At 34.8% G+C, this 12,048-nt stretch overlaps 1 protein-coding gene and 1 non-coding gene across 2 annotated transcripts; both read left to right on the forward strand.

Annotated features, from left to right (window-relative positions):
• Nucleotides 1–3,137: 3,137 nt before the first annotated feature.
• Nucleotides 3,138–3,209, forward strand: TRNAD-GUC. The gene has a single exon. It is a non-coding gene; the product is annotated as a tRNA-Asp (tRNA).
• A 2,543-nt stretch (nucleotides 3,210–5,752) lies between these two features.
• On the forward strand, nucleotides 5,753–9,211 carry LOC110911429 (PR domain zinc finger protein 5). Its single transcript, XM_022156036.2, has 3 exons — nucleotides 5,753–5,938; nucleotides 7,708–7,859; nucleotides 8,784–9,211. The coding sequence occupies exons 2-3, from the start codon at nucleotides 7,722–7,724 to the stop codon at nucleotides 9,105–9,107; spliced, it is 462 nt and encodes a 153-aa protein (XP_022011728.1). The 5' UTR covers nucleotides 5,753–5,938; nucleotides 7,708–7,721; the 3' UTR covers nucleotides 9,108–9,211.
• The last annotated feature ends 2,837 nt before the right edge of the window (nucleotides 9,212–12,048 follow it).

Below are 12,048 nucleotides of genomic sequence, written 5' to 3' on the forward strand. Positions count from 1 at the left end.
GCACTCGACTATGGATTTATAGAATCGACACCCGACAGAAATACATATACATTACCTCTATAACATTTTGCAAGTTAGATGAACAGGAGATATATAATATTTTAAATATCGAAATTACAAGTGTGCCTTTAGTTATTAAATTTGGCCTAAACCAATTTACGATTTTATGCCCCTTTAAAATAACCATTTTGACATCAGTTTAAAATTACGCTTTTACCTCCACTTCAAAATAATATTATGCTTTTGCCCCCAATGAAAAATTACACTTTTTCACTCAGCTATTATTTTAAATATCGAAATTACAAATATGCCTTTAATTGTGAAATTGGGGCCAAACCAATTTACGATTTTGTCCCGCTTTAAAATAACGATTTTGCCATCGATTTAAAATTACGCTTTTACCTCCGGTTCAAAATAAAATTATGCTCTTGCCCTCAGTGAAAAATTACACTTTTGCCCACGGTTTAAAATTACGATTTTGCCCCGTTTAAATTTACATTTTCGCCATTAGTTTTGTTCTCTTCCTCTCAGGTAAGTTACGATTTCGCCCTCAATTTAAATTTACATTTTTGTCATCGGTTTTGTTTGCTTTCCTATTCAAATTACGATTTTGTTCCGCTTTAAAATTATGATTTTGCCATCAGTTTAAAATTACGTTTTTACCTCCAGTTCAAAATAAAATTATGATTTTGCCTTCAGTGGAAAATTATAATTTTGCCCTCGGTTTAAATCTACGATTTTGCCCCGTTGAAATTTACAGTTTTGCTATTAGTTTTGTTTTCTTCCTCACATATAAATTATGATTTTTCCCTCATTTTAAATTTACATTTTTTTTCAACGGTTTTGTTCGCTTTTCCAGTCAAATTATGTTTTTGTCCCCAGTGTACGTACAGAGTACAGACACAAGATGGGGGCATAGTGCGAGGCAACTGGCTGGAACTCCCTCATTGGCCCAATCAATTTACGATTTTATCATCGCTTTAAAATTACGATTTTTCCATCAGTTCAAAATTACGTTTTTACACCCAGTTCAAATAAAATTATGCTTTTGCCCACATCTAAAATTTACAATTTTGCCCTCGGTTCAAAATTACGATTTTGCCCCGCTTAAATTTACAGTTTTGCAATTAGTTTTGTCTTTCTCCTTTTAGCCAAATTAAGATTTTGCCCTCAATTTAAATTTACATTTTTGCCATCGTTTTTCTTTGCTTTGTTGTTTCTTTTCTTTTTTGTCCTTTTCCGCTTTATGTATATATTATAGTTATTATTGCGCGAAACTATTAAGAAAAAATTTCGCAATTTAGTTTGTTGTATGAACATTCAAATATAGTGAGTGTCTCGGGTTCGCAGCCCTTCATGGGAAAGAAAATTTTTTATTAACTGCTGCTAAATAAAAGTTTGAGTATCTATTTTTTTAATATTATTTTCCGTGATTTATTCCTTCTTCTTTTTTTACTTTTACATTGTTTTCGCTGCTTCTAAATTTGTAATTTTTATAACCAACCGGTATGGTACCGGTATTTACGGGTAAAACACCGGTAAGTAATGAACTGAACGGGTATCATGCTTATGCGGTTAAAAAACAAAACGAATCGATAACGTTCAAATTCCCCGCCGCACAGCGCGGGGAATTTCACTAGTTAACACTACAAATATCAGATTCCTTCCGACCCGTTTTTTGACGATAAGCTAGATATTGCTGAAGCTAATGGCACAAAGGAAGTTTAATATTTTGACGTCACTTTAGGCCGGCCTCTACCGCCTAAAATGCTACCATATTTAAGGCTAGTAGCACTTGGTGGGACCGATGCTTTTCTTCTAGAATCCATTTTTAGAAATGCGGTCTGGGATCACCTTGAACTACCAGTTAGCCGTGACAATGAGGAGGTCATATGTCAAGTTGTACGCGGTGCCTGCCAGTCTGCTCTTTCTAGCTACCAGACCACCATAGAAGAGGTATGTAAAATATCGGATATCGGTCAAGGACCGATATTTGAAATACAGGTTATCGCGGTGGGATATCGGTAATTGTAATATCATGCAGAATTTATATATATAGCAGTTTAACACAAACAATTCGGTATACTCTCCTGCCATTAACAAATTAACCTTTTGCAACTTGCAAAACACTAACAATTGTAGCAACTAGCAAGTAGGAACTCATTAAGACTTATAACACTAACATCTAACAATTAAGACTTAAAACACTAATTGCAACTGATCGGTGGTCCAACATCTCTCTTGTCCACATGGACATCCTTAATCTGTGTCACACAAACTAATAGATTATATGACACTTGCGCGTAAGTAGTAACTACCAACGCAAATTGTACATATTGTTAAATGATTATCAATTAGCAACTTCTTTTCATTCTCTAATAAATTGATGGTTATGATCTCACTTAAGGTTCATAATTTGATAAGGGTGGGTCTGCTTTAAGCATCTGTAACAAAGTTTACAACATGATGATTGAAGTTTTTAATTTGCTTTTCTATTGTTTACAACATTTTATTATTATAACAAAGATTATTTACCTGCTACAATATCATTGCAAACGAGAAACGTCAACTTGATTATCATATTTATGCTGCTTGGATACTCCAAGGACCATAACGGTCTTAGGTTGTATGTCAGATAACTTTCTCAAGCCAACAACACTTCATGTGAAAGGACCAAAACCTAAAAGAGATTACTGCTCGTGACCGTCTTATAAGAAAATACATAGTGCTCCAACATAGCTTAAAAAGTAGCTTACTAGAACCAACCAAACCTATCTCGTAACGAGAAAATTGACTAAAGAGGGAAAGTGGTTTGTAGAACGACGGCTAACTTATTTGTGTTGATCTCGTAACTATTTAACACCAACAACATGTCCCTTCCCAAGAAAGGTGGAAATATAATGTATTGTTATATATCGTCAATCGTCATAAATATTTAATTTTCCGGATTAAAAATTCCTTTTCTATATTTTTTTTAATAAATTCAGTTTAAATAATTAACGAATAACCAAAACACATTAGATTTTTATTTTGACAACTTTTTATAACATCACTCAAGTGACGTAAGGACTTTCAGTTTATACACATTAGAAATGGACTGCAATTAATGAATACAATCAAAACAAGATAACAAACAAGTCGTTGTAGTATAGTGGTAAGTATTCCCGCCTGTCACGCGGGTGACCCGGGTTCGATCCCCGGCAACGGCGTTATTTTTTGTATCTTTATCAATTCGCTTTTTGTATTTTGTACTGGGCCTTATTTGCTGTTTTTAATACAAGATTCATTTAAGAATGAAAATTGGGTCGGATATTGGATATTAGTCGGTACCTATTCAAGTGTCAAAGTTGATTTCATACGTGGCTCGACACACATTTGTTACTCGATTACTGATTGCTTATTAAGTATCGGGTGGCTCGACACACATTTGTTACTCGATTACTGATTGCTTATTAAGTATCGGGTATACTTGTTTTGTTTGTATCGTCAATTGGGATTCTCATAAATCATAATCTCATGTTCATTTCCTAACGTTACAATTTTTATATACTATATTTGAAAAATTCAAAATATGATAAATCAAATACTTTACTACCAAGCTAAATGAAAAAATAGAAGTAAAATATTTTTAGAATTTGGTTTAGATGAACGATTATTTACGCTTCATATAATCGGCACGAGTATCACCTACTACATACTCATACTCAATCGCTAAACTTGTAGCTTTTAATCCACATTAGGCTATCCGTAAAGGTTGCATTATTTTTAACCGTCACATCATAAAGTGTTTGCCACATCAGTGCCATGTAGGCATGTTTCACTCACTTTTTTCGCCTTTAGTGTATAATGACTTCACTACCCACAACCCCATTAAATTAAAATGATAATAAATCTAAAATTAAAAAAGAAAGAAAAATTATGATTGGTGAAAAAAGGTTGGGCCCACCAACAACACCTTCTCACGCACGTTAGCAGCATAACCAAACCAAGTGCCCCATAACGCCCCTTTTTGTGCTACGCCCCTTTCACTGCCACCTCATGGGGGGTGTTTTACAGATGATCTTACATTGTTTAATCCCATGATTATTATACCAATCTTGTTACAATGTTATTTATATCCTCATTTCTAAAGTATTTTGCATGTAAAGAAATGAATAATCGGATAAGTCAGAAAGCTTCTTTAAGAACGGATATGAATTCGACCTTGAAATTAGCCCAAATGCCTTTTATTTATATGTATCTATATGGTTGAATCATCTCAACGTTTCGGTTGATGGTTATATGGTTAGGGGTGCTACTATGGAAGTTCCGATGGTACCGTAGTGAGTAGGGACCTTGTGACTCAATAGCTACCGAACTTCATTAGCTTACTTGCTATCAAATAGTAGCAACTTCACTATTGATTTCCAGTCACTTTTGAAGATCATTTTCATACTAGAGGCGTTGTCCCGGAATAATGCCCCCTTGGAACCTCCCATGGTCTTTCACCCCTAACAACCTTACAGGTTTCTCAGTAGCGAAGTCATATAATAATATTAAACCAACGTGTAATCCACACCTCCAAGCCTGTATTAACATTTATTATGATTTCTCATTTGGTCTATAAGTAAATCCAATTACCTAAAATAGCTTGACGACACTAGAATCAGCAACAAATCAACAATACGTAGCTTCTTATGAATTATGATCCAGAAAGTGATCATTTATCTAACTCCATTTCACACATTAAGAAATGGGTATTTATGTTTTTGCTTTAGAAATGGATCTTACAGTCTTGGGTTTGCTTGTGATTATTTTGTTCTTTATGGTTTGGTTTCGACAGTATACGTATTATTGGACGATTGGACATGATGTTCTGTGTTATGATATTATGTTCTTTGTTTGTTTTGATCAAAATTATTGACAGAACCGCTAACTGCAGTTTTACTCAAGTTCGTGTTGTTGCTTACTTTTATGCATGGTAAAGATGGTATTTAGACTTTACTTTGGATATTATCGTCTACTTTTAATTGGGTCCATTTGTGCTGGTTTGTGTTATTCAAAGTCTAGTCAGTTTTGTTTTAAATATTTACAAACACGAACAAGTTCATTTTCTTAACCAACGAACATGAATAAGAAAATATGATCTTTTAGGTTTCATGTTCATTTGGTTCGTTTACAATCCTAATTTGATTGTCTAACTACGATCCAAAGCACGTTTTCCTAACCTATCTACCAGGAGAATCTTCGGACTTTTACATAATATTACACATTATATATGGTCAGTAGTCTTAACGTGTGAGTCAATAATATTCCTATCTAACATTGAAAAATCACATAACTTGCACATAAGCTAACTTTATTAAAATAATTATACAAATAAAGTAAAGAAAAAACAATATCTATTACACAATAGAGTTTGCAAATATTGTTTTAGGATATCAAAGAGAGTGTTAAAAAACTATTTTTGATTAACACAATGACACTAAAAGCTTTTCTATTTCATATAAGTAAGTTTTAAAGATAAAAAAAAGTTAAAAAAGTAAAATCATATATATTTGATTCATATGTATTGTTTTCACGACGAGACAAAACCAACTGGTTAGACCGGAGACCGAACACGAGTACCAATTAATTTAAAATCTCATTTGTTGGTTCATTTACTACTTCCATGTAAATTTTTTTTAACGACCAACAAAATTACAATCTACACCAAAACATACATCAAATTATTAATAACGTTATCCGGTTTCTAAATCCGATCCGAATGTTGCAACAAACATAAGAAAACATTGTTCATACGATGTTGTCCTTTGGACACCTTTCGACTGTAATGCCACCTTTGCCTCTGCTAACACTATACCCAACTTCAAAATCACTCTTCAATTTGAGCCCACATACCAAAAACCTTGAAGATCTCAAACTCATCGACACATCCACTCTGCAAATTATCCATCAGGTAAACAATATATAAAAACCCTAATTTCAATTAATTGAAGTTTTATCAAGTTAATTTCTTTGCTTTGATGCTCTGTTTGTTATAATTAGTTAACTACACTTTTATAGTATGTGCTTGTTTGATTTGGTTACGAATCAAATGAAGAGGATGTGTATAAATTTTATGTAAAGTTTAAAAAGGGATTAACTTGGTACATGATCTGGTTGTGAAATTGTGTATTTGTAATCTGATTTTAGAGGATATATATAGAAGAAATCTTGATTTTAGGTTCCCAATAAAGGAGATTAGTGAAAATGTTTTGTGATTTAAGAACAAAATTCCCAATTTGATTGTTAAGTTGTTAACACTAGAAATGCTTTGTTAGACCACGCGGTGTGGTAGTGTGGAGGCCGGCGTGGAGGGCTCAACCAGACAACCACGCTGCCACACCGGCCCGCCATAGGCGTGGGGGAGGGGGCGGGGAGTTCTTGCCCGGCATGGAGGGTTTGGTGATGATGACGTGGTGGTTGTTTATTGGATGGGGACACTTTATTAATTTTTTGAATATAAATTAAATATTAAAAGTGTAAGCCACGTGTCACACCACGCCCCATCCCACCCCGCGCTTTTTTACCCCACGTCATCCCTTCTGACGTGGCTGATGTGGCTGCTACGTGGCGCTTGATGCCTCTCTTACACCGTATTGTCTTAGCATCTTAATATTGCAACCGAGTCACCGACAACTTTAATGTGTTTGAGATGAATTCGGCTTACAAACAAACAGACATACCATAGTTGTTAAAAGCCATCGCCTCTTGCGCCTAGGCCCATTTTTAGGCGAGGCGAGGCAGTTGCACTTTAAGTAGAAGAAATTGCGCTTTAATTCTCCAGGTGATGGTTCAGGCGCACATTCCGGATAGTTTCCAGCCAAATTCTCTAAATTCCGACAAGATTCTAGCCAAATTTCTACTTTTGTGTCAGGAAAACTACTTTTCTACACTAATACACTAATATTTTTAGAACTTTTGGTTCTAAACGGATATATAGTTTTATATCATAGATTTTGTTTATTTTATTTGAAGAATAGTATTCTTTTTCTAATACATAATATATTTTAACTTTTTTTCATTATGCGCTTAACTTTTCTCAGGCCCTCGCTTATTTTGCGCTTTGCGCCTAGGCCCCAGGCGAGGCCTATGCACCTTGAGTGCGTTTAGCGCCTTTAATAACTATGAGACATACGTACACAGTAAAATCCCACTCATATGTTAGGGTCTGGCAAGGTAGGATGGGGGCATGGGGCAAACATTCACCTATCTAGGGTGATAGAGAGGCTGCTCCCGCTTAAACCCCCGCTCGGAAAATCTTATCTTGACGTGAAAAGTATATTATCTAGATAACATGCGGCATAAGGTATCAAAACATCAATGGAACAAAGTACTAAAAATGATAGCTGTAGACTACTAATAACACAAAATGGTGAGAGAACTATAGTAGTAACAGGTTAAAGAGCAGATAGACGTGAATAAGGTAGCACAAATCCCATCGAAACGCCTACGTCTCGCGCCTCGGCTTTTGGGACCAAAACACCTTGGAGCGCCTTGCGCTTTTTCTAAACCAGTTGATGAATTGACATAGATGAAGTATACAGTCCGGAGATTAACAGATGTTGTCACATTGCCGAACAAATGTGAAAAAAGCAACTAAAAGAACCATCTTTATCATATTTGTCAACTGTCGTTGATTGCATGACTTTAAAATCTGATGAAATAATATATCCGATGCTATAGATCACGTAGTGAAGATGGAGGAAGAGATGATTGCACTGCGTAATGTAATGCCAGTTGAGCTTGCTATAAAAAGAGAAATGGAATATCGGGCTAAAATTGAGCTCATGAAGAACGGGCGTCTTGTTAACTTAAATCCGTTGGTACCTTCTCAGGTAAGACCCGTTTAGAATTTTGTATGAACTTTAATTAATCTTGAACCCTTTGAATTAAGTACTCGTATGAGTTGGTTTGCATGCTAAAGGTGACAAAATGGGTGCGTTTGACAGGTTGGCTAACTAGCCAAACAGTTGGTTTTTGTACAGGTCAAAACTGGACTGGCCGACAGTTTTAGCTGTTTGAACCATATTTTATTTTATTTTATTTTATTTTTTCAAAGTCGTTAGTTTATATTAAAATGTATAAAACGATATAAGACGCTTCATGAATATAATATATATTCCAAGAATAAAAATAGAATAAAAGACGTTAAATAGTTGTTTCGGTTCACGTTACATGCTCCAAGCTCCAAACCATTAGCCGGACCGTAAAACAGCAAAACCGTCAATACCGAACTGTGAGCCAAATCGTATATATTTCAAACCGTCAAACTGGCCAAACTGCTTCAATTTGGACGGTTAGGTCTGTTTCAACGGTCTATGAACACGTGTACAATGTTTACGTTCTTTCATTATTTTCTTTCTGCATCATATTTATAAGAGTAAAGTACACGGACAGTCCCTGTGGTTTTCCAAAGTTTTGGATTTGGTCCCTAACTTTCCAAAAGTACACAAATGATTCCGGTGGTTTGCACTTTGTAACGCATTTAGTCCCTAACTTTTGCCGAAAGTACATGGATGGTCCCTATGGTTTGCATTTTGTAACACATTTAGCCCCTAACTTGGACCTTCAAAAACCTTTAGATTTGTTGGTGGGGACTAAATGTGTTACAAATTGCAAACCACAGGGACCATCCATATACTTTTGAAAAGCTAGGGACCAAATCCAAAATTTTGGAAAACCACAGGGACTATCCATGTACTTCACTCTATTTATAAAATATAGTTTTTAACAACCAATAACTAAAAATATACATTTAGGTGCATCCCGCAAGCCATGCAACGTTAAAGAGAAAAGAGCCGTGTTCAAGTAGCACATCACTAGAAAGGCGTTCCATCGGGCTCGTTTGCAAGATTTGTCAGATGACATTCAATAGCGTTAATCAACTAAAGCAACATTCGAATACTATAAAGCACAAAGGCAATGTACTGCAGTTGAAAAAACGGGGTCAAAACGTTAGCACCCCGTTTTTATGTGAGCTTTGTAACTCATCGTGCTCGAGTGCGGGTATAATGGATGATCATCTTAGAGGCACAAAACATGTTACCCTCCTGCAAGAGTTTGCTGCAAGTTTGTACACCTGATTGTGTAAATTAATGTGATTCTGAGATTTATATGTGATCTGTAGACTGTTAGATGTTTAAAAAATGGACTTTATGGAACCAATGGAACTTGGTTTTTTATTTTATGTTATTTTTATATATAGTATAAGTAATTGTTTTTTATTTTTTTGGTTTTCTAAATCACCTGGGAAATATTGAAATATTTTATAAAAATATTTTTAGGTGTTCTAACTCTTATAAAAATATTTTATAAAAATTGATTAACCATTCTAATTGTTCTAAAATGCTTAGACAGAACGTAGTGGGGCTTTATGACTACGGGCTCTAGTGATATAACGCCCCATAAAGCCCCTGTGTGACGTGGCACGACACGTGTCGCATAACGCCCCACAAGGGGCTTTATGACTACGGATGGCCTTAGGTGACTTGGGCCCATTTGGTTTGCAGAATTTCTAGAATTAGATTTGTTATTTATTTTTTTTTTCAGTTAAAAACGTGTTTGGTTGGTAAATGAAATTTAGAATTAGATTTGTTTTTTAATTAAAAAACGTGTTTGGTTGGTAAATGAAATTGGAATTCACTCGAATGAATTTCCTCACTTGTTAGAATTAACTTTCTCCTCCTGAAGTATCTCAATGAAAAAATAGTATATGACAAAACTATATACGTTGTACATATATTGTTGTATATGTCTTGCATCATTATTAATTAAGGGGATGGTTAAAATGAAAACCACTTTTATTGTGAAAACTTGAAAACTAACTAAAAAAAGCCTAAAAAACACACAAATTTTTTTTTTCAATTTTTTTTACAAAAATCGCTGGTTTTTATATATAAAAAAAACTTTTTTTCAAAAAAAAAAAAAAAATTGTAGTACACATGTGTAATAATACACATGTGTAGTATTATTACACATGTGTAGTACACATACACATGTGTAGTATTACACATGTGCACTACACAAATTTTTTTTTTTTTTGAAATTTTTTTATATAAAAAAACCTGCGAAATTTGGTTTGCAAAAAAATAAAAAAAAATTGTATGTTTTTTTGGCTTTTTTAATTAGTTTTCGAGTTTTCACAATAATTAGTTGTTTTCATTTGAACCTTCCCCTATTAATGTAGGGTGGTTTATAATTATGTTTACTTTATATATTTCTACTATGTCTTATCTATTCTATACCTAATAAAGGTAGAGTTATGTCATGTGTCATAGTTATGTGAATCCAATATTCTTTTTTCCGTTTTTTGTTTCACCCTTTCGTATTTGACTGAAATATCTCAAAACGGGATGAGAAAAAAGAGTCGTTTACAATTGTAATTTTGAAAATACAGTTATAAATGTTCAGAAAAATAAAATAAAATATACTTATAGTATCGTGAACTTGTACATGCTGAACACAAGTTAATTTGTAGAAAAGTTTTGTGCTTTTCTTGTAAAATTGAAAGCCGAACATTTAATATCAAAATGCAGGGTCGATAAGTCATAGTTTATGAAAAGTTGGTTTTTTGTTTAAAATTGAAAGTCGAACATTTAATATCAAAATGAAGAGTCGATAAGTCATAGTTTGTGAAAAGTTGGTTTTTTGTTTAAAATTGAAAGCCGAACATTTAATATCAAAATGCAGGGTCGATAAGTCATAGTTTATGAAAAGTTGGTTTTTTGTTTAAAATTGAAAGTCGAACATTTAATATCAAAATGCAGGTACGATAAGTCATAGTTTATGAAAAGTTGGTTTTTTGTTTAAAATTGAAAGTCGAACATTTAATATCAAAATGAAGAGTCGATAAGTCATAGTTTGTGAAAAGTTGGTTTTTTGTTTAAAATTGAAAGCCGAACATTTAATATCAAAATGCAGGGTCGATAAGTCATAGTTTATGAAAAGTTGGTTTTTTGTTTAAAATTGAAAGCCGAACATTTAATATCAAAATGCAGGTACGATAAGTCATAGTTTATGAAAAGTTGGTTTTTGTTTTATTTGAAACATAAAATTCCTATGTAATGATTAAAAAACAAAAAGAAGAAGAATGAAGAGTTATAGTTTTAGCTCTTTTCTTTAACAGCAGGGCCGACCCATGCGCCATTTAAGTAAAGCAAGGGCTTTGGGTCTCCAAAATTTTGAGGCCTTCATTTAGAAAAAATACATATATATATAAAATTAATATGGATATTAATATATAATTTGATGACATTTCTTACTAATGTTGTTGTATTGTAGTGGCAAGGAATCTAAAATGCTACCTCTAAGGTGGTGTTTGTTTTTTGGCCAGAAGCACTTCTGGCCACTTATGTCTGCGTCGCGCAGACGCGTGCAGACGCGCGCAGACGTTTCATGTCTGCAGCTTGTTTGTTTTCTCACAGACCTTTCATTAAAAAAGGTCTGCGAGACCTCTTCTTGGCACAGACATTGACCCAAGTCTTCTTGGCACATACCTTTACCTTTTCTCACCTCTTCTTCCACACCTCCACCCCACATCCACCCCACATCCCCGCCACCACCTCCACCACCACATCTCCGCCACCACCGCCACCCCCACATTCACCCATCTCCTCCACCCGACACCCCCAATCACCTCCACCATCAAAATCGCCGTCATCATCTGTTATCATCATCATCATCATCGAACATCATCGTCATCATCTTCATCGATCATCATCATCATCATCTCATCAACATCTTCATCGATCATCATCATCACCGCCGTTGTCACAGGAACAGTAACCACCGTTGTCTCTCTCTCTCTCTCTCTGGATCTCTCTCTCTCTCTCTCTCTCTGGATCTCTCTCCTCCCTCGATCTCTCTCTCTCTCTCTCTTCAGAAACCCCCAAATCGAAACCCTTGAAGATGGTGAAATTAGGGTTTCGGTGGAGGTGGTTGACGGCGGCTGAAGTGGTGGTGCTTGGCTTCGTGGTAGCGGTGGTGCTTGGTGGTTGCGACGGGGTTGGTGTGGGAGGAAGGAGG

Source organism: Helianthus annuus, chromosome 15, assembly GCF_002127325.2.
Source record: "Helianthus annuus cultivar XRQ/B chromosome 15, HanXRQr2.0-SUNRISE, whole genome shotgun sequence".
Classification (NCBI taxonomy): domain Eukaryota; kingdom Viridiplantae; phylum Streptophyta; class Magnoliopsida; order Asterales; family Asteraceae; genus Helianthus; species Helianthus annuus.

Bases quoted from the DNA above. Each gene is read 5' to 3' on its own strand.
- LOC110911429 (XM_022156036.2), top strand. From the start codon at position 7,722: ATGGAGGAAGAGATGATTGCACTGCGTAATGTAATGCCAGTTGAGCTT. The intron at 7,860-8,783 runs GTAAGACCCGTT...ATATACATTTAG, and splicing joins ATCCGTTGGTACCTTCTCAG to GTGCATCCCGCAAGCCATGC.